Source organism: Passer domesticus, chromosome Z (genome assembly GCF_036417665.1).
Source record: "Passer domesticus isolate bPasDom1 chromosome Z, bPasDom1.hap1, whole genome shotgun sequence".
Lineage (NCBI taxonomy): Eukaryota > Metazoa > Chordata > Aves > Passeriformes > Passeridae > Passer > Passer domesticus.
Genome location: NC_087512.1, coordinates 16482774 through 16510765, shown reverse-complemented (window position 1 = coordinate 16510765; position 27992 = coordinate 16482774). Strand labels below are relative to the sequence as shown.

Sequence of the window (27992 nt, the reverse complement as noted above, 5' to 3'; positions counted from 1 at the left end):
CCAAGAAGTGCTGCATACCCAACCACTAAATAAAGTGAATATAAAGTTTTCCCTTCACCTATTCCAGGGAGAGTTAACTAGAACTATAAACCAGTCCTTTCATATCTTTAGGCAGTTGACACTCCTCTCTCCTCTGCCTCTCCCTCTCTTTTCCTCCCCTTCTCTCTCCTCTCCTTTCCCTCACCCTCCCCCAGTACCAAGAGATAAGTCTCTTCAGTCCTAACTGGTTCAGATAAAACAGCTTTCAAGTGCCAGCCAGTTTTTTTCCTATTAAAAGCTGAAGATCATCTACCATTCCTAAACAGCTTTATCTGAATTGGATTCTCTCTCTGGATCCCATCATTCTGTGCATTTTAGCAGGCTGGCAGATTAACAAGCATGGGGAGGTTCAATCTTTCCTCATAGCACATTGCATTGTGAGTTCTGAATACACAGCAAAGAGCCTAATGAAACAGTCCCATTCCCAGTCTTTTGTCATTAGTAGTATTTACCTGGAGTTTTTATGAAAGAAAATTTTATTCCAAAGGCCACCATACTGATATTGGAAAATATGGATGGAAGCATGAACATGTCTAGTGCTGGAAAACCAACACATGGGGAATTTACATAAACTCTTACAGCTCTATCGGCATGGTGAGTTAAGATGATGGAAAGGCTTTTTTGCAGTGACCTTTTTGTACTGATACAAACCTCTTACACAACTCAACCTCTGCCTTAGCTGAAGCTGACAAGAAGGAAGAAAGTTATTCCTTCAGAGAATGCCACCTTGCTGGAGTTCATTTCGCACTATCAGAATTCAGTTATTTACCAAGCAAGAAACAGAAGCGCATATAATGTACATATATAAATATATATACACATATATGAGCAGGCTTACTAGGTAAGCACACATATATGCAGAAACAAAATGTAAACAATTTCACTCAGGCATAATCAAAAACTTGAGGAGCTTTTGCTAGAAATTGCGCTCCCTAGTCACTGCCGTAAAAGCAGCGGGAGACTTAGGGATGCAAAAGAGTCGCAGCTCCTATACAGTACAACCCAGCTGTCCTGGAGCCAGTGACCCTCGAAGCTGGGCTCTCCAGAGGATCACCAGGCAAAGGGCAGGGACAGGCAGGCTCTGCCCGAGGCAATCCTCCCTGCGCAGCGCGGCCGGAGCCGTTTGCTGCGGCGCGTCCCTCCTGCTCGGGTGGTCCCGCAGCCAGCGCCCCTCTGGGCCAAACTCCAGTCCCGACCCTGTGCCGCCCTGCCCCGCCAGGCTCCCACCGCCCCGGGGTCGCCTGCGCGGCTCGGGCGCCAGGGCCTCTGTCTAATTAGGCACCGGTGCGCGCCCCCGCCCTTCCTCCGCCACTTAAAGCGCGGCCAGCCCGCTGCTGACCACATCCTCACGCAGAGGGCAGCGGTTGTAGCACCGGCGCCTTCCCGGTGGGGGTTTTTTGGCCTGGTTTTTTTTTCGTCCGAAGTGAATTTGGAGTAGCTTTGCTTTGCATTTGAGCCCCGTCGTTGCTGGAGTAGCCAGCTCTCCCGTAAAGCCGCTCCGGCCCACTTGAGGCTTCCTCAGGTGGTGCAGCCCGCGGGGTGCGGATCTGAGCCGAGCCAGGGGAGCCCGGCGGAGTGAGCGCGGCGGGGGCACCATGCCTGCCACCTTCTCCGGCCGCTGCCTGGTGCGCCTGCTGCTGCTGCTGCTCTGCACCAGCCTCTCGGGCGGGAGCCTTGCAGGTAAATGTAAACTCTCCCCGGGCCGGGCCCCCTCCGCCTTCCGTGCCGGGAGGGCCGGAGCGAGGTGGACCGGAGCACCGCCTGGGAGCAAAGGTCTTCCTTGCTCCGCAGCATACCCCCGGCTCTCGGGGGACGGTAGCGCTGCCCCGACACGGCAGCTGCCTTTCGACCTTACCTGTGGGAGCGGCTGAGGCGTTTGTCTTTCTTAGCGGCCCCTAGCCTTCCTGGCGCCCCTGTCTCCCTCAGGAGATCGGGGTTCTCCTGGGACAGCGGGGATCCGCTCTCGCTGTTCCCCAGCACCGACGTCGTGGACGGCCGCAGATAGAGCCATATCGGCGATCAGCCGTCCCGTAGCCTCTGCACCATCTCCCTCACTAACGAAGGGTTTATTAGCTCACAGGTGCAGGATTGGGAAGGTGTGCTGTTGTGTCTTACTTCTGTCCTGGCCTTACCGAGGAAATCGTTTAAATGAGAAAAACCTGCAAAACAACCAGCCCCCCCCCACCCCCTCAATCGACAGATTACATTATTTAGGTATCTATGTGCCTAATGAATTATGAGGGGTGCTCCTTGGGATTTGTGTTTGCGTTTTTAAATGTAGCATTTAAAATCCATGAAGAAGGAGTGATGTGAGCTTGCTGGGCCCTGTTCCTCCTCTAGAGGCTTGCAGCAGTTCAGGAGCAGGCCAGTTCTTTCTCTGGAAATTTGATCTTATTTCTAAAACTAGTGAATTTGTAATTTTTCTCTTTCTTTAGGCATTGCAGATTAGTAGAAAATGCTTATAGCAGGAATTACTAGATTGCTGGTGTTTGTTGTGCAGGGTGAGATTCTTGGAGTAGGTCTTGGCAAGGCTAAGAGTTCTGTCCTGTCTATGTGAGCATATGCATACTTGTATGTGGACATCAATGCTGTGACTTGAATTCACTGTGGTTTAGTTGCATTTTCAGTGTGTGAAATACAAGCAGTTATGGGTTTTTCTGCCTCTGGTGCACTTCCTAGTACTGAGAAGACCAGTAGTGCTCCCCAGGTGATGGTACCTTCTGTAAAGTTTCCAGTAGTTTCACATAATGTGAAAGGAAACATACTTTGCACTTCTCAAGTCTTGTTTGAAATGCATATTTATGTACACAGACAAAAATCTACTTGGTGGTTCTTAAGTCTTCTTTAAAATACATGTGTATTTATGTACACACAGAACTTGAAATCCTTTCTAGCAGTTTACTTAATTGAGGAGTTTTTTGGGTGCAAATAGTCTGATACTTGTAGGAATGTGTGAGTCAGCATGTGTCTAATTGCCATAAGATAGTTATTTTTTATAGCTGTTAATGCCAAAACCCATACCAGATGGTGGCTGATGCAGTTTTAAGTTTATGTAAAGCCATTGGTAAAATGATAGCCTCTGACCAGAAGAATGAATCAAACAGCAAAACCTTCTTTGTGTTTGCAAAAAACTGTGCAAGCCTACCATCTTCCTAAAGTCGGCGGCGGGTATTGTGGTTTAGAGCAGATGTCAGAAATAAGCCACTAACTTTAGTACTTTTCATCTATATAGAGTGAAGGTGTTGTTTTCCAGACTTCCATTAAATGTTTTTGCAGCTGCGTGAACTAGATAGGGAGGCATCATACTGTGACTTCTGTGATGATTTAATTGAAAAAATGGTGATTTACTCTTTCATAGGTTATTAACGGTGTATGAAGGTAGTTGAGCAGAGGAACTCTCTACACAGCTGCAGCAAAGGGAAGTTCGTGTCACCTGAAGGGAGAAAAACTAAAACCTGTTTTCCATTGGAGTCCAGAAACTCTGTTTTGGAGATGTGAAAGTGCTTCATCCAAAAGAAGTGCTTGCAGTAAAAGTAAGCAGAGGGAGCACTTGCACACAGGGACTGAATTGCAGAAAGGTGTATTACATGATCTGCAGGCTGGTCAGGCAGATGCCCCAAAAGCCCCATTAGATTTTTATTTTGAGATAATATCTCAAAGAAGATCTTTATTTTGTTGTTCTTAGTCATATAACTGTTAAGTTACTTGTTTTGGAAAAAACCTAAACTATTGCTTTTATTTTGCTATGAGTTAAGGGTAATTTCTAACCAAGTGTCAGAACACCATTGTTCAGAGTTTGCTGCTTTGTTTGGGTTACCTTTATGGTTGTCTTAATTTAGTTGCAGCAAGTACTGCCAGATTGATACAGGAAAAACAGTCCCATCACATCTGATCTCTCACTTTCTGCTCCTGAAGAATTCAAGGAGCTATGAGTATAGAACACACCTCATTCCTTACAGATGTTGCTTTCAAGTTGGGTTTTTCTGGTTTGACCTGAGAGAGCAGCTTTTATCAGGGTATTTGGGAGTCCTTAATGTTGATTTGCTGATGTCTCTGGGACATGAGGAAGTTCTGGTGGCTGATTTTGGATGCTACTGAATGCATGTGAATTTAAAAAGTATATCATTTATATTAAACTAAACAGTAAAATAAAGATATTAAACTAAACCAAATTGTATTTCAGCCCTTTCTTACTCAGGTGCTTTTCTGGCTAAAAGAGAACAAGTAGATTAAGCCTGAAATTACTCTGGTAATAGTAAGCATGGTACATCCATACTTTTTTGCCCGAAAATATTGACTGCCATGTGAAGCAGAAGTAATGTAGAAATCTAAATTCATTATATTGTACTCTTGCCTATTTCCTTTTCTGCATGAAAATCAAGTTGATTTTGATGAGACCTCTACAAGTGACCACGCTATTGATTAAAGTAGTGCAGAACTACTCTAGGCTAAGGCATGCAGCCATGACTCAGTAGTTTGAGAAGTTACTCCATGCAACTTCCTACATCATTGCCTGGCTGGATGACACTGGCAGTGCCATGCTGGCCCATCTTGATCTCCAGTGCTATTCAGCAAGTATATATGAGAGGAAGAGAGTGGTGCAATGTTATCTGTTTTGTGTAGCTTGACATGTGGACAGGTAAGGTGAAAGATACATAAGCAGGGGTGACAAAAATAACACTGCTTGACTTCTTTCACTTGCTACATGAATTAAGGAAGAAAGCCAAGATGAGAACCCTCTTAATTAGTTAGATGAGAACCCTGTTAACCCCAGGTTATCTGCCTTCATTGCAGAGAGATAACAGAGCTGCTGTACAGCTTGGCACTGACACCTCCTAAATTTATCATCTTTGGGGATTTTAATTAATATGCAGGTGATCCATAACATACTTGGAATGCCTCAAGATGCTGCAGGTACAAAAATTCATGGACCTTTTTCTTCAGTTGTACCATGAATATCAGAAAAATAATAGCTCTCCCTGCTCAGTACCTCTGTGAGGCAGAGAATAAGACTCAGTCTTTTTACTGTCTGGCTCATAAGCCAGCACATTCTCAGAGCAGATCTTCTAAGCTTTTTTAAACTGAAGGGCTGGGAGGGAACAGCTGGCTATGGTACCAGTGGACTGATAAAAAAGTGGGCTGCTCTTAAGAACCAGTAATGCTTAATTCTTTTACTATCTTTTGACTATTGTGTTTTACTCTTGGTCCAAACTGGTTGAAGTATGGTGGGCAGATTGAGACAGTAGATGGTGTAAGCCAGGCATGGCTGTGATGGAATAACTGTGTGCTGGAGGTGCCAGTGGAGAATCTATCGGTTGTCTATGCCTACTGGTGCTGAAATGGGGTAGAAGTGTTAGTAATGTTCATTTGTAGGAAATGGCACAGTGCTGACTTCACCTTCTGCAGAAGGCATGTGATTCTCAAGTCTGAATGCACCTAAAATGTGATGCAGCTTTTTGCTGTTCACTTCAGAGTGCAACTGGATCCATGTGGGTCCCTTCCAATTCAGAATATTCTGTGATTTTTGTGATTTGTGATGTTCATTGCTTTCTTGGGTGTCCAGAAGAGTTCATGGTCCCAATTCCAACCCCCTGTCAAGACTTTAATTACAAATGCAAAATCCATGTCTTTTCCTTGTGCGGCTGAATCACTCTCTCTATGGCACTAGAATATGTCCTGGAATACCTTTGTATTGTGCAGATAGTACAAAATAAACACTAGCTCTGTCACCCAAAGGTGGAAATAAAGAAATGAGGATGCACTTCCGTTCTTCTAATACATCTAGATATCTTGATTTTCTTAAAGAATGACACAACTACTAACCAAGTCCTTTGCCTCTTCCATTGCTGTTCTTTTTCCAGTCAAGAACACAAATCAGACTGGAGTCTTAAATGGTTCTTGTAAAAACTGTGTCATAGGAAGAGGATCACTTTTGCAGTGGTACTGAGGAAAGTTGGAAGTAATTGTTAGTATTAGATGCTGAAGTTACGGTTTGATACAGATGTATTTTCTCCTGTTTACTGTGGTGCTAGTGGAGCCAAAGGAGGTATGTTCATTGCGTGTTCATCACACCAGATTTGTAAAGCTGTTATGAAGTCTGTACTGTATTGGAAAATCTACTAATCTGTATTAAAAGTAATTGACCGATGTCAGTGGCATAAGTGGTGTTTTAAGCCTGTGAACAAAAAGGATGTGAGTACAGTTTAAAAAGTTGCTGGAACATTCTGAGGAGTGGCTTTGCCTGCCTGTAAGAAAATAACTCTACACAGAAATTAGAGATCAAATAAATATTGCCTCCATTCTTTAATCTTCTCTTGCCTAAAGTGAGCTAAACAACTAACAAAAAACAATTATTGTGCATTTTTTAATGTGTATGCTCAGAACTTGGGGAGAAAGAAAAAGCTACTTCATGAAAATAATCCCAGCAGAATATCCTCACCTCAGCCTAAGGTTTCTTTAAACTCTTTCTGCTGTTTTGTTCGGTTTCTTTTAGATCCAGCTATGACAACACAAGACTCCAATCAGACTTGGGTGAATTCTGTGACAAAGATGCAAGCTGGACATGAATCATCTGGTAATTGTTTTAGTTCAGTACACTTAAAACTATATAGTCCTTTTTCCTATTGATAATTTGTTTATCATGTAGAGTCAACTTTTTCACACTCGTGAAATAAGATTGTGACTTTTTGGAAGAAACAGAAGCAGATACAGCACCTAGGTCTTTTAAAACCACTACAGGAGCTTGAGTGTTGCAAGTATCTCCAGAACTGGAAAAAGCTATGCAGCTGCCAGTTTCGTGGCCTGTTGCCCTTAGGCATATATGCCTTAAAAGCAGGCAATGACCCTGGAGGTTGGGCAGGGCCCAGCTAGTGCCACTGCAGGGACATTGTGTTCTAGGTTTAAGCCGTGATAATCTTTAATGTGGGAGCTCCTGATGCCTGTGTGTTAGTGAAAGGTATAAAAAATGTCCTTGCACCACTGTACCTGCTAGCTTCATCTTTCTTAATTATGGCTGTCTCAGAACTGTCTGTTGTACCTTATACCTTCATTGTATTTTTAACAGGGAGCCGAGAATAAGTTCCAGGCAGGACAGGAAACCAATGCATGTTGGTTCTACTTCTCCTTTCTCCATAAAGATCAGAGAATCAGAATTTCAGCACTGTCCCAAAGCTCATGTTGATTAGTGCAAGTCAGACGTGAGCTAAGTTCTATTTCTATGTGAACTCAATTTCTAGGAAGTTATTTCACTTACAAGTTGGAGTTTTCAATGAGATAATTATATTTATCTGGTGTTCATCTTTGGAGCCTTTTCGCACAATGTGAGAACTAGGAGTGCAATAGCTAATAGCTTCAATAACTCTCTACATACATAAACACACATAGACATACAGGAAATATAGAAAATGTTTCATACAGTATGACCTCATCTGAATATTTTCCTTGGATATGTGAATTGAGGAAGAAAGTCAGTGTGAAAGTCCTGTTCGTTGCAAGACACTTGAAAGGCTGTCTAGTTTTTTATGGCTGCATCTACCATACGAAGTAGAACTGGTGCCTTCTGAATGTATCATTGCAAGGGATTTCAGTGAAAAAGCAGGTGATGTGTGTACTGGACTGACATAAACTCAGCTGATCTGTGACAACCCTTGCATGCTGTTTGAGTGTTTGTGCACACAGGCAGCCTAAGATCTGCTAAGAACTTTTCAGCCTTGATATTATTTCCTGGGTAAACACTTGGACTAGTTTACTTCTCCATGGGGCAGAGATCAAGGCTTGTTGTGTTCTTGTCTAGAACCAACAGGACTATTGTCTACTGCTAAAGACAGCTTTGGTTTCTCTGCTTAAAAGGCCATTTTGTACTATCAGTTAAGATTGACAGCAACCTACTGTCAACATCACCAAATGAAATAGCCTGAAGTTCTGTTCTTCCACACCAAACACCTTAATATACAGGTTTATTTTTCCTTAAACTAATTGAAGCTTGAGGGAAAGTATGAAAATGGAGATGGAACGAGCCAGGAGATGCTGTGAGCTTGAGAGGATGTTTTCTGAAACTGGCCAACAATTTGAAAAGGCAGGTGTACCTCTGCTTATACCTTTAGATGCAAACCACTAGCAGGGACCTCCTTCAGCACAGCCAGATCCTCCCAGCTGTAGCTCAGAGGCATGCATTTAAGATCTTTACCTGAGAGTTCAGTATTTTATGCAGGGGAAGAAAAGGAGTAGTTCTGATGAGATGTAGGCTTTCAAAGATGCTATTTCACAGTGGCCAATTTGGCTACCCAATACATCTATCAGTGGGAAGGTTAAAGGTGTAGCCCAGTTCCTCTATCTTCTCAATTGTGATTAGGAATCTTTACAATCCATAAACAGCAGATATAATCAAGCCCCTTTCCGTCTACAAAAACCAGAATAATTCTCTTAAAATGCTGTGTGACTAGGCAGAATCAGTCTCTACCTACTCTTCATATATTTCTGCAACTCATTATGAAATATTTGGCAATGAAATTACTTTCCAAGTATGTAAAAGCATGTGTGTCATAAAAGATTTAGTGTATCTTTTGGGGTGGTGGTGAAATCTCTCTTCCCTTTCTTCACCTTATTTAAAAGAAGATTATTGCAGCTGGGCTACATCTGTAAGAGCTGCAGCTTATTAATTTGCTTTCTTTTTCTGTTCTTGAAATGCATGAGAACAGGTGATGGGAGCAGACTGTGCTTAGAGTTGCTTTATCAAGCTTTGTAGAACTTTATAAAAGATCTTATACTCTCTGAAGGGTATGTGATCCACAGCTCACCAAAAAGGAAGTTGGGTGACCATACACCTTGTAAATGTAGGTTTTCCTAACAAAATGAGAAGAATATTTTTAGGTCAGCCATATGATGGTTAATATTGGTATCTATTCTTTGTAGAAGGGCGTTGCCTGCTCTGTATCAGAAGTTTTGAGAAGCAGTGACAGTCTTTGACCATTTTGTAGTTGACCACAAGGTGTTCGTGCCTCTGAATTCATTAAAGCAACACTTAAGATTAGATTGTCTACCTCTGAGTTCCTGGCTGTGTTGTTAGATTGTAGTAGCTTTGAGAATGGCAGCATTCTGTTGTTCTGGCGTTTTTTGTTGGGTGACTTTGGTTGGTTGGTTGGCTTGGATTTTTAAATTTTTTCTTAAAGTTTTTCTAAAGCTTATTACTTTTCTAAGAACTATGTAAACATAGATGTAGTCCTGTATGTAAGCTATAGGTGACTTTTTCAGTCAAGCTGTAGAACAGTGATGACATTTTAGATACTGGCATTCGCAACTGCAGCATCACAATAAAGGTAGAAACCGTTATCTAACAGCGTAATTGCTACAACAGAAACCCCACAACACTGCTCTTATGGCTGCCAAGACAGGTTTATAAAAGGATTGCCACTTGTCAGCACTTGGCAAGGTCTGTTTTCTCCTTTCAAGATTGTTGTAACTAATAATTGCCAAACTATATTGTGTGATTTTTGTCATTATTTATGTATTATTTATGTAGGATAACATAACTCTGTTTTCACCCAAACCTTGTTATGTCCAGGTGCTGCCACACAAGAGCTCAAGCCTGGAAGCAAGCACAGCACTGATATCACTGAGTATGAGATAGTCCTGCCTGGTGAGTGTGTTACTTTTTGTCTTCCAATTATTTTCTATTGAGTGTGAGTACACACAAACTTTCATATGAGTTGCGGAAGCATCTAGAATGGCAAGTTCTTGATAAAGTGAAAATGTTCACATGAGCATGAGATGAGCCCAGTGAAAGGTAAGTACATTTCTGTAATTATTAACTTCTCTTCTGGTAATAACTATTTTGCAGTGGAGAATTAGATTCCTATTTTTATTAAAACTAAAAGTAAAACTAATTCATAACTGTTCCTCCAAATCAATTGAAACAATAGTTTTTTTGCACTTGTGAATCCACTTGGAGAGACCACATAAACTAGAGTACTTGCTGAACAGCAGGTGTTAGCTTAGCAACATTGCTGGAGTTGAAGTGTGGAGAACAGCAAAAATAAACCTGTTCCTAAAGTACATATGGAATTCCCAGTTGCCAAACACTAGTCTAGAATTAATTTCTTGGACAGCTGAAGAAACTGATCTAACTGAACTATCTCTGGAAGATTTGCAAAGTACTGGTGTGATATTTTAAGGATGTAATTTTGCAGTATTTATGCTGTATTTTCTTCTAGCAGGAAACTTAAAGTACTGCTGTTTGCTGTTCAGGTATCTGCACTCTTAGTACAGGGATGCCCCAGACATCAGTCTTGCTATTGGTTAATCTTCAACATCATCCATTTTTATATTTTGTTCATTCACATTTTAAAATCATTTCATAAGGGACAGATACTGTTTTCAGCTTCTGTAATTAGCCTGACTGTGAAACTTCTGCTGCTGTGGAGCCAATTCCAGTTGTAAAATTACGTTGTTCATAAACAGCCCCAACAAGCTGAGTTATGCTTGTCTCATTTATTCAGCCTAATTGCCCTAATCAATGATTTTCAGTGACTGATGTTGCTCTGCAATGGAAGACTGAGGTGTTGCACTTCTAAGTTTATCTCCAGTTTGACAGGTTTGAGTTATTGTGGCTGGGACTCACAGTTCTGGATATGCCTTCTTCAGATTGTACATGTCTCTGCCAGACCCAGTAAAGTTCACTTACTCTGGATCTTGTGCTATCACTCCAGTGAGGTTTTGCTGCTGCATAGGTATGACTTGCATTACAAAGTCAGTGAGCTGTACCTTAAAACTTATTTTCTCTTGGAAGGAATGTGAGCTGTGCAATACACCTATAGTTTTTTGACCACCAAATACTACAGGGTGCATCTAGAATTGAAGTGACGCATGCATAAATTTTCTTGGAGTATTTAGATGACTAACCACGTTTCTATCCAGAAGGCATGAATGAAAAAGCCAGTTATGAAATAAAATGTCAGTACTAATGGGTAAAACATCCAAAGTGTTTTCTAATAGAAGGCTGTTTCTATGGATCAGAGAAGATATTTGCTGTTGGTATCTACTTTTTGGATGTGCTTAGTTTATGCTCATGAACCTATACTCATAAAAAGCAAAAAACTGACAGGTTTTTCTACTATACTGTAATATTTTCCTACTGTGATTCTACTGACTTGCCAGGAAGGCAAAGGTGGCCCTAAAGGGGTTTGAAGAGGATTTGATATCAGCTTGAGTAACTGTAGGTATGAAAGGCCTGATCCAGCTATGTTAATGTTGCAGATTTTATCAATAGCTTACCTAGCAATAGGATATACCTGTGATCTCACAGTATCCTAAAAATCTGCAATTGGCTAAGATCCAAATAGTTACAGATACTTATGTCTTAACTTTTCTTGACATTAATAAAATTTTCTATATACATACTAAGTACTTAATATTTTTGGTTTGGATTAAATCATGAAAAAGCTTAAGTCTGTCTTGCTCTCAGTGATATGAGTATTTATGCTTCTATATTAGAGCCCTCTAGGAAATTTACCTACAAATTGGGAGTGTGTTATTTTTGTAAAGGTATATGTATTTTAACTCAGTTATTACTTAAGAAAATTGCTGTGAAACTCTGATTTTGCAGGGACTTTTTTGGCCTGGAGAATATAAAGAGCACCTGTGTCCACTTGTAATCCTGTATATGTAAACACAGTCTCTGAAGTTCCTTCACTCATGAGGCAATGAGAATGAGGCAATAGGTTTTTTCATTAAATGTTTTTAAACTTCTTATAGGTGTGTCTGAAAAAAATATCTCTTTGGCCAGTCCAGCTACAGTTGAACTTACATGCAAATTAGATGAGAATTCGAATTTGAAAGATCCTCAAGTGACTTGGAAAAGGGGAAGTGAAACAATCAGTCACACCAGTAAAACTCCAAACAGCTGGACCATCCAGTAAGTAGTGTTCTTTACATTGTGATTTGCAGATTCTGATGAGCTACAATGTTATATACAGTACCCAATACTAGTAATGTGTATATTGGAAAAGGGAGAGATGCAGAGATTAATGTACTGAAGCTGTCAGAAAGGAGAAAGACTGCAGGTATCTCAAGCCTAGAGGATGAGCTCCTGTTTTTCTTCTACTGCACATAAAACAAAGTTTTTTGTTTTTTTTTAAGAATATAGAATTACAAGACAGTTCCTTAAAGTGTGTTCAGTAAGTGAAATAATGATCAGTCTGAGATTAAAATACTTCAGCAATTTCTCTTTCCACTCCCTCATTTTCCACATCCCCCTTTCCACCTCATTGCTGCTTTGCAAGAGTCTGGAAGTCATCAATGGTCATTTTCTTTCCTTCATAGGTAAGAAATGGTAGAAGTGAGATTTTCAGTAAAGATATTTTGATGGTTTTCTTAAATCATTCAGACCTCTGCAGAAATTCAAAAAATGTTGTAAAAGCCTTTCTATAATCAATATAATTTATTGTTGTTCTTTAGAATTAGGTCAATTACACATTTTAACTGATTGGTCTCCATTTCATTTGTGTATAGCTTTAAGAGCAGTAATACTTAGATAAAATTTCTATTGTAGAAAATATGATGAGATTATAACTGTCACTTTCTTGATAATCCATATACACAGACACTTAAATCTTTTTCAAAGTGACAGTAAAATGTATAGTCTACCAGTGGAGAAGATGCTGGACTTAATTAGATGAAAGCTCTTTAAAACTATTTATTTATTTAGTGTTGAAAAGATTACTTAAGTAATTTGTTCTTCCTAAAGCCCTACATAGGATATACTTCTTAGTTCACATGGTGAGCCCATGTCTAACTCAGTTATCTGTAGATAATGCTGCTTAAAGGTGTCCTTCTGTCAGCACTCAGGGTAAAAATGTTTTTTATGATCCGAAGTGTGCTTGTGCCCATCTGTTTTCTTAAAAACATTGTGCCATTTCTGCATTGCACTAAACCTGAATTGTAGTGTTTCAGTGGTGGTATCTTCTCTGCTCCATTACTAATTCCTACTGTTTTCTTTAGAATGTTAATTAGCAGTCACTTTTAGTGGCACAAAAAGAAAATACAAAAAAACGCCAAATTTGTGATTTTTTTTTTTTTTTTTTAAGACTGACCATCTCAGGGAGCAGCGAGCTGGGAAGTTACACTTGTATTCTGAAGGCTGAAAAAGAAGTCAGTGCCACGTTTCATTTGCACGGTAATTTAATTGATTTGTATTTATTTAAAGTTTTTGTTTCATCTGACTACTGCAAAGTTGTATTAATGTTCTTTCTGGAGAGTATGGAAATTGAAATGTAATTTCATAAGTAATGGCTAATACAGTCAGACTAAGTGAGAATAATTATTACAGTAATTTCTGTAGCATGGATTGAAGAATTTTAAACCAAAAAACAAAAAGCCTTTAAAAATAATTCTAATAACCAAAACAGCATACAAGTATGGTTTTTACCCTTCTTGACTAACTGATTTCCCCTTCCCTCTCCAGATGTAAATACACTTCACTTTCTGGGGCATGAGATTAAAGGATGGTGTCTCAGATAAATTTCCTCAAAAAGCAGAGCCAATAATTTGCAATTTGAGTCTGAGGTTAGGTGTTAAAAGTGAAGTAGAGATTGCCAAAATGGAGGCAGGACTTTTAAGATTTTATTTGTATTTCTGAAACACTACATTATTGCTTTAGTGCTTCTTTTATTCTGTAAAATTTTTAGAATAGTAGTTAGATGAACAATTAGTGTACTTCATTGAGGAATATGAGTGCCCTTTCTTCTGTTTTTGTTCTTTTCTCCAATAATGTTACCCTGGAAGATATGTGGAAATGATAATACAAACTGCTGAGCTGATGAATATTTCTAGTGGGAGTTACTCCTTTCTCTATTCCTACTGTCCAGATTTTGCAAAGAGCAAGGCAAGCATCTGTAAAGGTGGATATAGAGACATTTTTCCTGTATACAGGCTCTGAGGAAACCTAACTATTCAAATCATTACCTAACCTTAGCTGAGTTAAGCAGTGGGCCTCCCTAATTCTTAAGCTGCAAGCTGCCTTTGTTCAGTGGGATATCCAGTAATAGGACATTAGGGAGCTCGTGTGGATTCAAATATCAATCATTGATACCTGCTTTCAGACCTTCAGCCAGGAGAGACTAGATTGCAGTGCTGGATAAAGACAAAGCTGTAGTTTATTCAGGTCTTTTAATCTCAAGAAAATAATTATGCATTTTTGCTGTCAGCATGTGTGTAAGGTTTAGTCAAATAGCTGTCCAAGTCGGTGTAGATGGAAAAAGGTCCAAGGAGAATTTTTTACAGAATTTTTTTTTGTAAGTATGCGATAACTATTACAGTAAGGGCAGCAATGACTCAATAGGAAAGTCATCTTTTCCAGAACAGTGCATAGGACTGGTTGATTTATGATAAGATGATCAGAGAATTGCTGCCTGATAGTTGAATGCTGCCACTTCTGATGCCATAAAAAGCATCAAGCCAGTACTTTTTAAGTTGAAGGCAAGAGTGAAGAAAATGGGAAAGAGAAGTCCTTGAATCTTCCAGTCAATAATGCAGGGAGAACAATTTTCAAGCTAAAGGATGAGTAATGTGTTGGTATAGACTCAGTGGTGTAAGTCATCACTGCTGTAACTAACTGCAATATCTTTTCCACAAGGCAGTTGGGGATTACTGCATGTGTTACCTCTCCTCTTCTTTCCCCCTGATTCCTGGCCTAGCATAACCTCTCAGATTTTGAGGAGTTATGTTTGTACTCAGGTTTGCAGAAAACAATGAGATATTTACAGCAAGTTCAAGTTAATAAACACAGAGGACATTAATGGGTGTTATAAAATATTGTGAAGTGCTGCTAGCTTCTGAAAGGGTAGAATAGATTAATTTCTTTGCCCCCTGTTGGGGATCCTCAAGCAGTAGTTGAGGTATGGGCACCATGAAATAGCTCTGATTTTTAACACTGTGTGGAAATCTGACTGATATACGTGCTGGTGCTGACCACCTGTATGTTTTCTTCAAAATTTGGCTTTGTGTGTGCAGCAGAATTCTGTCACCAAATTTGGTGTGATCCACTTGCAAAAATACCTGTCACAAGCCTTGCATGCATTCAGGGATTTGGAGTTACAGAGCCAGATCCCAGAACTTGAAATGGATATTCATATCCTTAATCATGGGTAATGTGGTCAAACATATTGCTGGCATGCTTATAGCTGACCTTTGTCACTCACCAGTGTGACTAAATCTCTTTGACTGCCACATAAGCTTGTTGTGCTGGGTATACAGAGTTTTTTTATCCTAACCTGCTTGTTTCTCTTCTACTCTAAATTGCAGCAGAGATTGCAGCAGTAATTAGTGAGGTCATCCTTTTTATTGGCAGCAGAGAAGATACACTGCCAGTACTCTTTAAAATTTTAGTGCTTAGTGATTAAAATACGCACATTGAGAGAACTTCACTAGTAAGGAGTCTTGATGTATGGTGCAGCAAATTCTGAGACTAAAAACAGTGTTCTTATTAACAAATTGGTTTCATAGATATTTCTGTATTGGAAACCTAAGTTTGAATACACATGAGAAGCAGACTTCTTTGGGGAAAAAATAATTCGTGGTCACCAGTCAAGAACGGGTGAGGAAAAGAAAAATCTTAGCTTGTATCAAATTGTTCGTCGTAACTGCTGAAAGCAAATACTTGGCCTATTTAGTCTAGTGTGATCAATAATATCTGTAGTATGTACTGGATCTGTACTTAAAAAGTAGAGCAAAAGAAACTTGAAGTAAAATTTAAAATGAGTGCATCTGAGGAAGACATATTGATAAACATCCTAATAAACAGGGAAAGGAAGCAGAAATACATACTTCAGCATAATTCATTTGCTAAGCTCTAACAGTATCTGTAGGATAGTCTCAATAAATTCAATAGCCTGTCTGGACACATGCTTTTGGAAGTTTGTGGGGCACGAGCAGTGACAATGGCTAGGACAAGTAGCTCTAAAGTTAGACTGATGCCTTGTTTCTTGTTGACTGTATTCTTCCTCAGCAAGACTGGACCAAAAGTCCTTTTTATTGGCATGCACCCAAAAGTTATTGCTTCAGCTCAGAAAATGTTTAACTACAAATCTCTTATCAATCTGCAGTTTTTTTCTCAGTTACGGAAACATTCTCTGTATACAACTTGTCAGATACCATTATGTAGTCACATTGGGGCTGAAATAGACTTCTAGCAGTTTCTGCAGATAGAGTGAAATTGCAGGAAAATTATATGTTTGTTTTTAGTGTACTAGAACTGAAGCATGTAGCTTGCAGCTGCCAAGGAAGGAAAAGAGGAAATGGGCAAGAGTAGAAATCAGTCTGATTTTTTTTTTTTTTTCACTTGATGTTTGGTATTAATTGGCAACTTTCAAGATCACATAGCAACTGGTAACAGGATTCCACTTATCTCCTGCACAGATGATATATCTGAAATAGCTGCCCAAAACAACTTCTCATGTCACAAATGATAGAATCATAAGAGCTTTAAGTAGAAAAAGTGAATGGAGTACTATAAATGAATACCTAAATATATTCTTTGTAACACTAATGAAAACCTGTATCTCTCACTTGATGATTTTTTTTTCTCCTTGTTCTTAGTACCAACCATTGAAGGAAGAGAAAAACCCATAATCACTTACATAGGTGATACAGCTGTAATGGTTTGTAAAGCTGAGTATGATGCCAAGGCTTGGATGTGGTATATGACCAATGGAACTGAGCTGGTAAGATCTCCCTCTGTTAGGCAAGCAAAACAGTGTGACAAAAAAAAAAAGTACAGATACTTCATACTGCACTGCAAGCTCTACAAATTCTATTTCCATTACCTTTAGCGGAAATATTTATGGAAATGGAAAAAAAAACTGTAATATTTACAAGTATTTATTGTTACAGGGATGTAGTTTTTTAATCTGGTTTTTATGTTTCTTTTTCAAAAAGCCCTGCCATACTCCCAAATAAGGTGAGTTTTGAGGGACTTGTCTTTACTGTATTTATATTGGTTACACTACTCAAATCTTGATACTGGATACAAAAATAATCTTACAGTGGGACATGCTTTCATGTGTAAAATGTTGTTAGGACCCTTTACCTCCTCCAGGTACAAGGAATTCTGTTTCTTAGCCTTATCTAAGACAGCACAGCTTCTTAAAACACTTTCTTTCAGCCCTTTTCTGAGGCCAGCACTGTCAACTGAGAGAAGGTAAAGAGATCTGTCTCCTTTATATGGCTGGAGACTAGCACTGGTCTTTTTAAGAGTTATCAATATACTTCCTGGTGCAGGAGAGCTCCTTCTTCCACTTCCTTGAAAGTGCATGTTTTGTGCTATGGTGAAACCCATGCATTAGATCTGGCAGCCAAGGATGCCTTTGTCATTGGAGAGTCAATAGAGCTGAAAGTTTTTTTATCTCCTCTTAAATAAACTAAAACAAGTCAGACAGTTTGCCCACTGAAACTTTGTCTTTTCTTCCAGTGAGTTTAGAAAGAATTAGGATGTCCAGCCAAAAATAAACCCTTCTCTTTAATGCGGGGTGATTGTGCTCCACGAATAGCTTTTGTTCATAACTTACTGTATGTATCTATAGAGAACTGAATGTTGATGGTACTGTTTGATGAAACACCTCCTGATTACTTTACTAAGACTTGCAATGTGTTCTTTTAGGTTCCCATTGATAAGGTTTTGCCTCTGGACAAGTTTGAAATGAAGATGCTATCTGCCAGTGAAAACCGTTTGGAGATACACAAGCTCACCATGGAAGATAGTGGTGAATATTGGTGTGAAGCTGCTTTTGAATTAGCGGGCAGTAAAGCGAGGTTTGAACTTAGGGTTCTGTCCATTGCAGAACCTCTCAAACCCTTTATAGCAGCTGTGGCTGAAGTTGCTATTCTTGTAACTACTATTGCCCTCTATGAGATGTATTCGAAAAAGAAGGCAAAAGGTAAGTTTTGGTGGGGGGTTTTTAGTTGGTCAGTTTGGGTTTTTTAAATTAATTTCTAGCTTTCTGTTGAAATTATAGCCAAAGGTAGAAAAGTAAGACCTATAGTGCAGCATATATAAAGTTAAGTCATTTTCACATCTGTATTTCTGAAAATTCTTTAATCTAAAACACTGCAATGAAAAGAGCTTTCACTAAGCAATACTTATAACAGTTTTGATAGAGTCCTGGGTTTTTTTTTTCCCTTACAATACAAGACAATTTTGAGGCTATAATTTTTGGGGGAATGATTAGGAATGGAAGCAGTTCTTAGTAGCCTTGATGGGAGGAGTTTTTTTAAAGACATTTAGTAAGAAGGAAAAATGCGTGTGTCTAATGTAGACATAAATGCATGTTATGTATATTTTGAAATACAGAAATGTATAAATCTCTATGTATAAAAGATGATTTGTATTAAAATCAGACTAATAAAACCTTATCAAAATGAGATTTTTCACCACTTTGGAGGTAACTCCCTTGAATAGATAAGCAAGGTAATTTGAAATACATATTTAAGAAAACAAAATAAAATAACGTTTTTTTCTGATTAAGCCAAATGTACTAACTAAATGTACTAAATAATAAATTTTCTATTGTTTATTAAATGGATACTGCTATATGGTACTTCTTTTGTTCTGCAGGAGGTGGAAAAGAATTTGACCAAATTGAGCAACTGTAAGCAAAAAAGTTCCTATACTGTAGTCTAATATTTGTTCTTATGTGTATTTGTGTTTTACAAAATTATACCTTGTTGTTGATCCCATTGGTAAGTGGGATGGTGGTCAGTGTGAAAGAACGGTTTGTTTTTTTCCTTAAGAATTCCTGATTCCAGAGTGAGCAGAGCACTATTTTCTGCCTGGAACTTGATTTTGAAATTATGATTAGGTTTTTTTTTAGTAGTTTTTTGTTTGTTTTGTGTTAGTTTTGGATATTTTTTTTATTCTTTTTGAGAGTACCATGTGTCCTCATAAGTTCATTCCAGGAGATTGTAACTGCATAGAAATAATTTCCCGGTGAAAGTGTATCAGAAGTGGTTCTGAATGTTTTTTTTCTTGTTCCAAAGTGTATTTGTCTGTATTAACATAGATTTATCTACTTGGCATGTGGTCAAAGCCCTAACTCTCATATCTAAGCCTGTAGTTGCTGGGGTGTTGGGAGCTGGCATTTTTGGCTGTTTTGGTGGCTAACTCCAACCTCTCAGGAGATTTCTCACTGTGGTGGTAGCTTGGGCTTCCTGGGCTGCACTGCTGTAACCAAAGGAGCAGATGTAGGCACTTCTGTTGCTGTTCTGCTGTTCCAGGGTCTGTGCTCCCATGCTGGCTCCCCTGTCCTTAGGATCATATATTTCTTCAGGCTTGCTTGCTTAAGTATGCTATACTTGTCTTTCTGCCTGTTCTCTGAAGCCTGGTTCCCTTATCTAACCTGTTTACCTCTTAAAAGAAAAGGAAAGTTGTCTAACAGGTCATTTTAGATGTGTCCAGTCTACTCTAGTTTTTGTTGTCTTGATCCCTTTTCTCCTCCTGTGTTTTGTTTCCCCTTTTCTTCTGACTCTTCTCTCTCTTTCCCTCTTTGATTTCTTTTTGGATTTGTTTTTCTGCAGTGATACTTGTTTTCCTGTGTTGTATTTACTTTCTCATTCCTTTTTCAGTGCTGAAAATATATTTTGATGTGAAGGGATATAAATCTCTAATTAAATTATGGTATAAAGTGGGAGTGTGTCTTGGGAATATAGTATTCTATTATACTGCTGAATGTTTGGGGGTATGTCTTAAGTTGAAAATTGAAAAATTGTCCTTATTGCACAGCCTGCTTCTCATAAATATGCTGAAAATACTAGTATGGTAACACAGAATAGTTCACTAAAATAACGTTTTTGTGAATGTGGGACGTGGTTCTGTACAGCTGCTTAATCTTTATTGTGTAGTCCTTACATAAACACATGAGGAAGATTTATCTATGTACTTCCCTGACTCAAGAACTGAAAGTTACTTCAACTATTGGCTGTTCAGAAGATGGATTTGTGTACTAGAGAGTGGCTCCAAAGAAACATGTCTGGTCTGTTATGTCAGGGGATGACTAATACAACTGTATTTGGTTGATGAGGCTGTAATTAAATGTCACATCCAGCAGTGTATTTAGGTGGGAGCCTAGTGAATCACAAACTTTTTTTTAGCAAGAGAACTTCTAATTTAATTTAAGTCTTTTTTGTGATGCAGTGTAATAGCTAGTTGGAGTTATTCCAGAAGGAGCCTGGGAATGATTGTGCTGTCTTAATGTTCGGTTTTGGAATTTACCTTTTTTTCTTGTAGTAAATCAGAAGACAATGTAACCAGAGGAGACAAGTAGTTCTATGCAGAGAAGGAAGGTTCCTTTCAAGGTAAGTAAGAGATGAAAGAGACTGAAGTTGACTTTTCTCTTGAGCAGCCTAATACTAGGACAAAAGTCTGCTTTACTATCTCAATTTTTTTTTAAAATGTGGCAGCAGGAGAGTAATTAAATCATTGTTTAGGTTAAGTAAGATACAGTTGAACAAGAAATCAAGTCCAAGTAATTTTAACTCAATTGTGTTGTCATTGTCATTGTGATTTATTAATTCTGTTAACCCATGCAGTCTTTAAAATGGGGTCCAGGTTAATCTGCTTAACCTGATCATGAATGCCTGGGTAGGCACTGAAATGTATAAGAGGTACTGCTGTGCTCAAAATCCCACTCTTTCCAGCTGTATTTTGGGTGTCAAGTGAGTTTATGAAGAAAGAATCCTCCGTAATAGCACATGAGGAATATTGAAGTTCTAGAGAGATGTAGAGGAGTCTGGGAAAGAAGACTGGGCTTAATGGATAGTGATTGAAAGGACTAGTTGTAGAGTAAGGAACTAGAGTGTGAGTACCCTTGTTGCTGGTGGCAGGCACAATCCTGGGAGGGGATCGGCCGTGAGTGTGGCAGTAAATTAAACAGGGGCAGGTATGACTGGAGTGCTCAAAAATCAGTTTAGTGAAGGAAAAATAAAAGGCGTGCTAACAATAAATGCACAACAAAAACATAAGCTGTACACTGTAGAGAGCTACTCCAGAAGACCATAAAATGAGGCACATAGACACATAGAGGGCAGGGAATCAATGAATAAAGAGAAACAGAAACCATACCTGTTATAGAACACAAGACTAACCAATCAGAATGCAAGCTTCATAACATAACAACCTTGGAACAACTTAATCTGCATAACTGCTCCCATGATTCCTTTCATGTCACCATAACTTCAATGGAATTCCTGGGGCCTGTGATATACTCTTCCAGGGCACGGCCCTGGTAGGCTCACAGGCCTCCCAATTTGTAGTCCTGTGAAAGCTATATAAAGAATTTCCTGATTCTCTGCCTTCTTCACAGTCTGATTATAAGCAGTTTCTACTTATGCCATCTGGAAATGCTTGTCAGAGCAGTCTGTTAGTTGAGGACCAATCCTACACACACTTGCTTCTCTTCTGCATCTGGCACCTCAGCCTCTGATCTGTAGATGTGTGAATGAACCAACATGAATGAAAAGTCATTCTCACCACAAGCCATCTACCTGACTAAAGATTGTTGCCATACCAAAGAACAGAAGGAAACATGTCAGGTAGAGCTCACATAAAGAGAGTAACAACTCAGAAAATGATCCAGAACAAATACTTTCCAAGATTATATGGTCTTTGTTCCTCTTAGGTTTGACCTCACCTGGCAGCTTAGCCCCATGTGGGCAGTTGCTTTTACTTTCTGGTGGTATGGGGGAGAGAATCAGATGAGTGAAAATGGGTGAGCTTAGGGAATGAGATACCGACAGCTTGACAAAAGAAAGCAAAAGCTGAATACAGAAACCGAGGGAAGAATTCATTCACTCTTATGGGCAGGAGGATGTTCAGCTGTCTCCAGGAAAGAAGGGGCTTTATTATGTTTGAACATGTGTAATATCTGCTTGAGTTAATCAGGAAAACAAATGCTGTGACTCTGAAGGTGTGTTCCCTTCCCCATTTCTCCTTCTTTCCCCAGCTTTACCTGCTGAGCTTGATGCTGTATGGGATGGAGAATGCCTGTGATCAGCTAGGGGCAGGTGCTCTGGCTGTGTCACTTCCCAACTCTTTGTATTCCCCCAGCCTCCTTGCTGGCAAGGGAGAGGACAAGGTCTTGTGACAGTGTAAGCACTTAAGAGCAATACCTAAAACATTTCTGTGCTGTCAGCGCTGTTTCCAGCACAAATCCAAACCTAGCCCTATACCATGTGCTGTGAAAAAAATTATTCCAGTCAAAACCAGCACACAAGGGTTTCTCTTATGTTGACTTTGAGGTTCCATTCTTAGAAAGTTCTTTTGACACATAGCGCTGAGTCAATAAATCAGGATTCTTCTCTGAGAATCACCTGCTCTGTGTTCATATACAGTGCCAAAAGTTTTAATGTCTTAACATGGTAAAGTCCAGTTGCTCTCTATAGCTCCCTCAAAATAGATTGTAGCAAGGTGGAGTTCAGTCTCTTTGTTCAAGTAACAAGTGGTGGTACAGAAGGAAATATCAAGTTGTATCAGGGAAGGTTTAGTTTGGATATTAGGAAAGATTTATTCACTGATGGGGTGGTCAGGCACTGCAACAGGTTGCCCAGGGAAATGATGGAATCCTCAACCCTGGACATACTCAGAAGCTGTATGGATGTGGTACTTAGGGTTATGGTTTTCTGCTAAGTATGGTGTGCTAAGTTAATGATTGGACTTGATGGTCTTAGAGATCTTTTCTAACCTAAATGATTTTATGATTTGATTTGCAAATTGGATCATTTTAAAAAATTGATGTATTGATTAGAATGAAGTTTATTTTCAAACAAATACGGGAAAATACTAAGCAGTAAAATAACAATTTGATTTATAATGAAATGTGGTTATTTTTTATTGCAGGAGATTTAAGCCAATAGAAGTGAAAATTCCCACAAAGCTTCAGAAGATGTATACAGCTACTTAAACATTCACTGTGTTTTGAAGTAAAGTTCTCTACATTTGAGAAATAAGATGCTTTTAAAATAGCTCTGAAAGTAGTCATTTTATACCGATGATAATATGATATATTGTATTTAGAAGTTTATCTGTAACATTTTACTGCTAGCAGAGTGTTTTTTATGTGATTAGGCTTGCTCTTGGTGTATGATTATTTGTTTGATTTTTACCTCCCAAATTGGAACTAGCATTGTATTCACTGAAAAAATGGTCAATATAAAGTAGGTATATTATCTGAGTGTTACAAAACGGGATATATACAATGAAAAAAGTATTTACACCAGAGAAAATGCCTTTTACTAGCTGATGAAGCAAATGTGATGCAGCTATTTTTACCAAAGAAATGGTGAAAGAGGAATCTTTATCAGGACTTAGAGTAAATCACAACTCTCTCAATGTTTCATTTGAGTAGTAAAATACCTTCATTCTAACTTATCTTAGCTTCATTCTCAGTTCTACTGTATTTTAGTCCTTAGTAAGCTAAACGCATAGATGCCATACAGCTCAGATATTTCAGAGTTGAAGAAGTATTGGGGATACAGTACCTTCTCAGACTAAAATTGCAATAATTCCTTATGCTTGAAAAAAATACTGCACTCTCTGGGGCTGCAAGACCAGTTTGGTTATTATAATTTATATGGAATGCTGAATTTTCAGGAATACACCTATATATGTTTCTGATGATACATACTTTCTAGTTGGTACTTCTGCTTCTTTCAGTAAGCTGTTGTTTCTCAAACTCCTTGCAAAGCACAGAGTGGGTCCTGAGCAGCTAAAATTTTCAGGATAATAGGATGAAGCAGCATGAGTACCATTACTACTCTTACACAAAAAATTAAACGCTGCTGTTAATGATTTACAGTATTGCTTTAGAAGAGTGAGTTGTCATAATACTGTTCAGTTACATTATGCATTCAGCAATTGTAAATGTTTAGCTAATAAGAAAATGGTTGTATCAGTTGCCTTTGCTTGAAATAATTAAAGCTTCTCTTTTGAGAGGAAGTAAATTCTTCAGGAAATTCTTTTCTCCATAAAAACGTAAGGAAAGAGGCAGCATTTGCAGACTCCATGAGAAAGTGGAAGAAAATAAATACACAGAATTTCTTTGTACTGGTCATTTTTTTTTTGAAAATAAAGGAAGGTAGAAAAAATAGATAAAACAAATTGAATTCCCTTTCTTGATTTTTTTTTTTTCTGTCTTATTGTCCTTATGGGTTTTAAAAATATCAGAAATCCTAGCATTGGCTGTTTCGTTGGAAATAGGAGTTAAAATCCAGTTTGACATATGCTTTTTTGTTTTTTGTAATTCATTTTCCAGTTTGAAGAATTACAAGTTAAGGTCCAAATAAGACACAATGAGAAGTATGGAAGCATTGGGTGATTGACTGTAAGGAGTGAACACTGATAAATAAGGAGTGAACACTGATAAAGATTCCCCTTTGCTTAGATACTGTGTTTATTGTATTTTGCCTTGGAGTTTCTATGCACTATTACAACTAGAATGCGTCTACAGTTTTTTATAAGAATTTCTCATTGATACAATTGATGTTTTTATTGTATCAAGTAAATGTGGGCAGTTTCAAAATGTTTTCTTCTTTAAATGTTTGTAAATTTTTGGCATATTTTAGAGTTTGTAGTAATTTGTTTACTGTAGGCAGTTAAATAGTAATAAAGTTATTCTTACTTAGCTAAGAATTACATTCTGAATAAAGCAGCATTAATATATTTTACAATGGAAATGAGGCTAGATGCTATCTGGAAAAAAACCTGCCAGTTAATGAGAAATATTAACAATCTTTCTGCCTTCATATAACATTCCTACCTGATCTTGCAGTTGGACTGTAAAGTCTTGGCTAACATAGGCAAGTTATACAGATGGATAGTTTTTTAGCATTAGCAGGGAAAACCTGGATTAAGCATGGATTTTAGAAGCAGCACATCTTAGATCTTTAAGGGCTATATAAGCTTGGTCAGACTGGCTGCTAAAGCTATAGCTTTGCCTTGACCTGCCTCTAGCATGTTCTGCTTGCTTTTTCTGAGGGGTTTGGTGTTTATTTTTAGGTTGATTAGTAGTTTTTCATGATTATAAGAGGTTTTATTCTATGCATGTTCTCCTAGGTTTAAAACCCTTTTGGGCTGCCCTGTGGAGGGTAAGAACAAATGATATTAAATGGTAAATATTAAGTAATTGTCATAATTAATGGTCAACTTCAAAGGCATAAACTCTGCTTTTCTTGCTCTAAGTACCACAAGCTCTGGAAATCTTGAAGTTTATCTTTTGGGAAGCATGTGTTGGGTATGTTCAGAACATTCCCACTGTACTTGCTTTATGATCTTAGCATTGAATAGAACAAAAATTTGTAACTTTAAAAAAGCCTTAAAACTCTAGCCAGTGATTTATTATTTTTCATTTCATTCAAGCTGGAGAATACCAAATCTTTCCAAATAAGATCCAAAACAATTGTGAAATTTCTTTCAAACACCAGTTGGAGCTAAGTGTAATGATCCACAAAATTAGTTTTAATAACAAAACATTAACAACAGACTTACATTGGTAGACCGGATCTTAACTATAACTGTTTGACAAATTTTGTCTTCCCAGATTAAAACCTTTTCTTGCAAGAGGGGATATTTTACTGGATTTTAGACCAGCAAAAGCCTTACCAGTTTCATAGCGGAAAAGGTTGAAATCTGCCAAAGAATCCTGGAGGCCTGTTTCCTAAACCTTGAAGCTGCTACACTGCAGATTCTTCCTGCCCTTGGGTCCAAAGTAGACACAAGCAGCTGTGAGACCAAATTCCTAGTGAAGATGGGGTTCAAACAGGACTACATTAATATTTCTTTAGTGTGGAAGCATACCTAAGCATTACCCTGCAGTTGTTCAGCAGAATTGGTTAGCTGTGGGTCCTTCAACTCATGTAATTCTGGGGAAGAGAGTGACAACTCATACGTACTGGTGCTGCTGCTAGAATCAGCATCCATGTGCCTTTAACTCTTTTTCAGCCAGAAGAAGTGAGGTTTATAGTCCTTTAAATTGTGCCTCAGAACTTTTGAACAGTTGATTGCTGAGCAATGAAAATTGAAAAGAAACTGATTGGTACCTTAAGGGCAGGGGTGGTTTTTGAGATGTGTGACACTCTTAAGTGTTGAGCTACCCAGCACATGTTGTCTGACCACGATTAGCTGCATCATGGTTCAGTTCTAGCTGGAAGCTCCCCTGAAATAGCAAGGTGCGGATAGTGAGGGAGCAACAAGATGAGAAAGTTTTAGGGACATGAGAAGGAACTGCATTTTATTGTTTTGTAGGGGTCCTGAGGGACAGACAGCAGAAGCTGAGGTGACTTAAAATTAGTCATGTACAGGGAACACGGAATGCAAGAGAACACAGTCTCAGTGGTACAATTGAAAACATGTTTAGGAAGTTTTGTATAGCAGCTGAAAACAATCTGCCATTGCTGAACACTTGGACAGATGATAGCACAAAGCTAAATGAGATGTCTCATAAGAGAACTAAAAGTTCCATGCTTAGAAAATACTTCTCTGCTAGTTTAACAGTTTTGTAGTCTTGCTACTTCATTATGCTAGAATGTGCATACATAATTCTTTGTGAAAAAATAAACTACCAAGTTTCAAACTTTACAGCTTCTAATGGAAGATCTTGATTTGTCAAAATGTACTGTTGGCAATTGAGTTAATTTGTGTAGTTGTATAGTGTTTGTTCTGTCATACCCAAAATTACTTCCTTCCAGAAACTTTTTCTGCTTTGGTTTTGCATTCAGCTTTATATTTAACCAAAGATATTTTGGGGCTTTTTATTACTTACAATATTTCTATTGACTGACTTGCTGAATTATTTTCAGATTGACATTAAAAGTTAACAGTGCCTTGAAGGAAGACTTTGTTTACCATAGTTAATCTTGTTTTTCTCTTTTGCAATATGTTTGCTAAAAGTTTCCCTCTGAAACTTGACAGCAAAATCTGTTTGTCTAGTAAAAGACTACTAAGCCTAGTGCTTTTTTCACGCTCGCCTTATTTTGCATTCTGATTTTATGTTCTGTGCTCACACAACTGTTCTATTTTATTACTTAATGGAAATGCCTTCTGTTTGTTTGATGTATATCACATAATGAGGATGGTAGTTATGAATAGTGTGAATTGATATGTGTACTTAGAAATAATTTCAATAAATTTAACTATAAAGGGATTGTGATACTTTGCCTGGTGTCATAGAGAAACAAAATCAAGCTCCCTCTTTATAAATTTTTTCTTTAAAAAATTATTTATTTCTCTATACTCTCAGATCTTTAGACCCAGACGGCACATTTGCTTGATTACCCAAATGTCTTTACTTGGATCTGTAACCTTCTAGATGGAAATTCCCAAAGATACAATCCAAGTAATTCCTTTTTAAATGCACACAGTGCATCTGGCTTAGATTCATCCTTTGTAACTTGGACATGCAAATTACATCTAGTGTTGCATCTAGTGTTTCACTGTTAATGGGAGGTGGTGCTAAAGGGTATCTTCCAGCAGAAAATAGCAGCCTAAGTAGAATCTGGATTAAGCAGGGTGACTATCACCCTGTATGAATCCTATTTTTTTTTTTGTAAAGGACAAGAGACCAAAACACATTTACATGGTGTTTGTCTTCCCATGAAGATAAATCTCTGCACTTGGAACTTGAATTAAACACTGTTTTCTTCCTTTTTTTTTTTCCTTCCAGTTATCAGTTGAAGGAAGACCTAAGGGCATTTCATAGGTGGTCATCTTCTATGATCTCCAAGGAGTAACATGACATTTTGCTAGTACATATATTGTTTGTGCTGTGTTAAGCAACACATCCTTGCTTATTGCTGTCTTTGCCAGAAGAGCTCAAATGAGATAAATGAAATAAACTGTACAGCGTGAAGTGTATTTTCGGTCCCTCTTTTGGTAGGTGTTTTGAATGTGAACTTGTTCCCTCCCAGCAGAGGACACTTAC

The 27992-nt window shown here is 38.4% G+C and overlaps 1 protein-coding gene across 3 annotated transcripts; it reads left to right on the top strand.

The window, feature by feature from the left end:
- Positions 1 to 578: 578 nt before the first annotated feature.
- On the top strand, positions 579 to 27215 carry EMB (embigin). Of its 3 annotated transcripts, XR_010352565.1 has the most exons (11): positions 1385 to 1719; positions 6533 to 6613; positions 9599 to 9673; positions 11788 to 11947; positions 13119 to 13207; positions 16627 to 16751; positions 17687 to 17963; positions 18641 to 18674; positions 20309 to 20376; positions 22023 to 22167; positions 22916 to 27215. XR_010352565.1 is itself a non-coding variant. In XM_064403687.1 (10 exons), exons 1-9 carry the CDS (start codon positions 594 to 596, stop codon positions 20343 to 20345), a joined length of 918 nt encoding a protein of 305 aa, XP_064259757.1. In that variant the 5' UTR covers positions 579 to 593; the 3' UTR covers positions 20346 to 20376; positions 22916 to 27215. The 3 variants fall into 3 exon arrangements, 2 of the variants coding, with proteins under 2 accessions (XP_064259757.1, XP_064259756.1); XM_064403687.1 differs by lacking the exons at positions 1385 to 1719; positions 22023 to 22167 and adding an exon at positions 579 to 633; XM_064403686.1 differs by lacking the exon at positions 22023 to 22167 and having other exon boundaries at positions 1388 to 1719.
- The last annotated feature ends 777 nt before the right edge of the window (positions 27216 to 27992 follow it).

Excerpts from the sequence above, each read along its gene's own strand:
- EMB (XM_064403686.1), top strand. The coding sequence starts at position 1,635 with ATGCCTGCCACCTTCTCCGGCCGCTGCCTGGTGCGCCTGCTGCTGCTG. Across the intron at positions 1,720-6,532 it reads CTCGGGCGGGAGCCTTGCAG|ATCCAGCTATGACAACACAA; the intron begins GTAAATGTAAAC and ends GGTTTCTTTTAG. Across the intron at positions 6,614-9,598 it reads AGCTGGACATGAATCATCTG|GTGCTGCCACACAAGAGCTC; the intron begins GTAATTGTTTTA and ends TGTTATGTCCAG.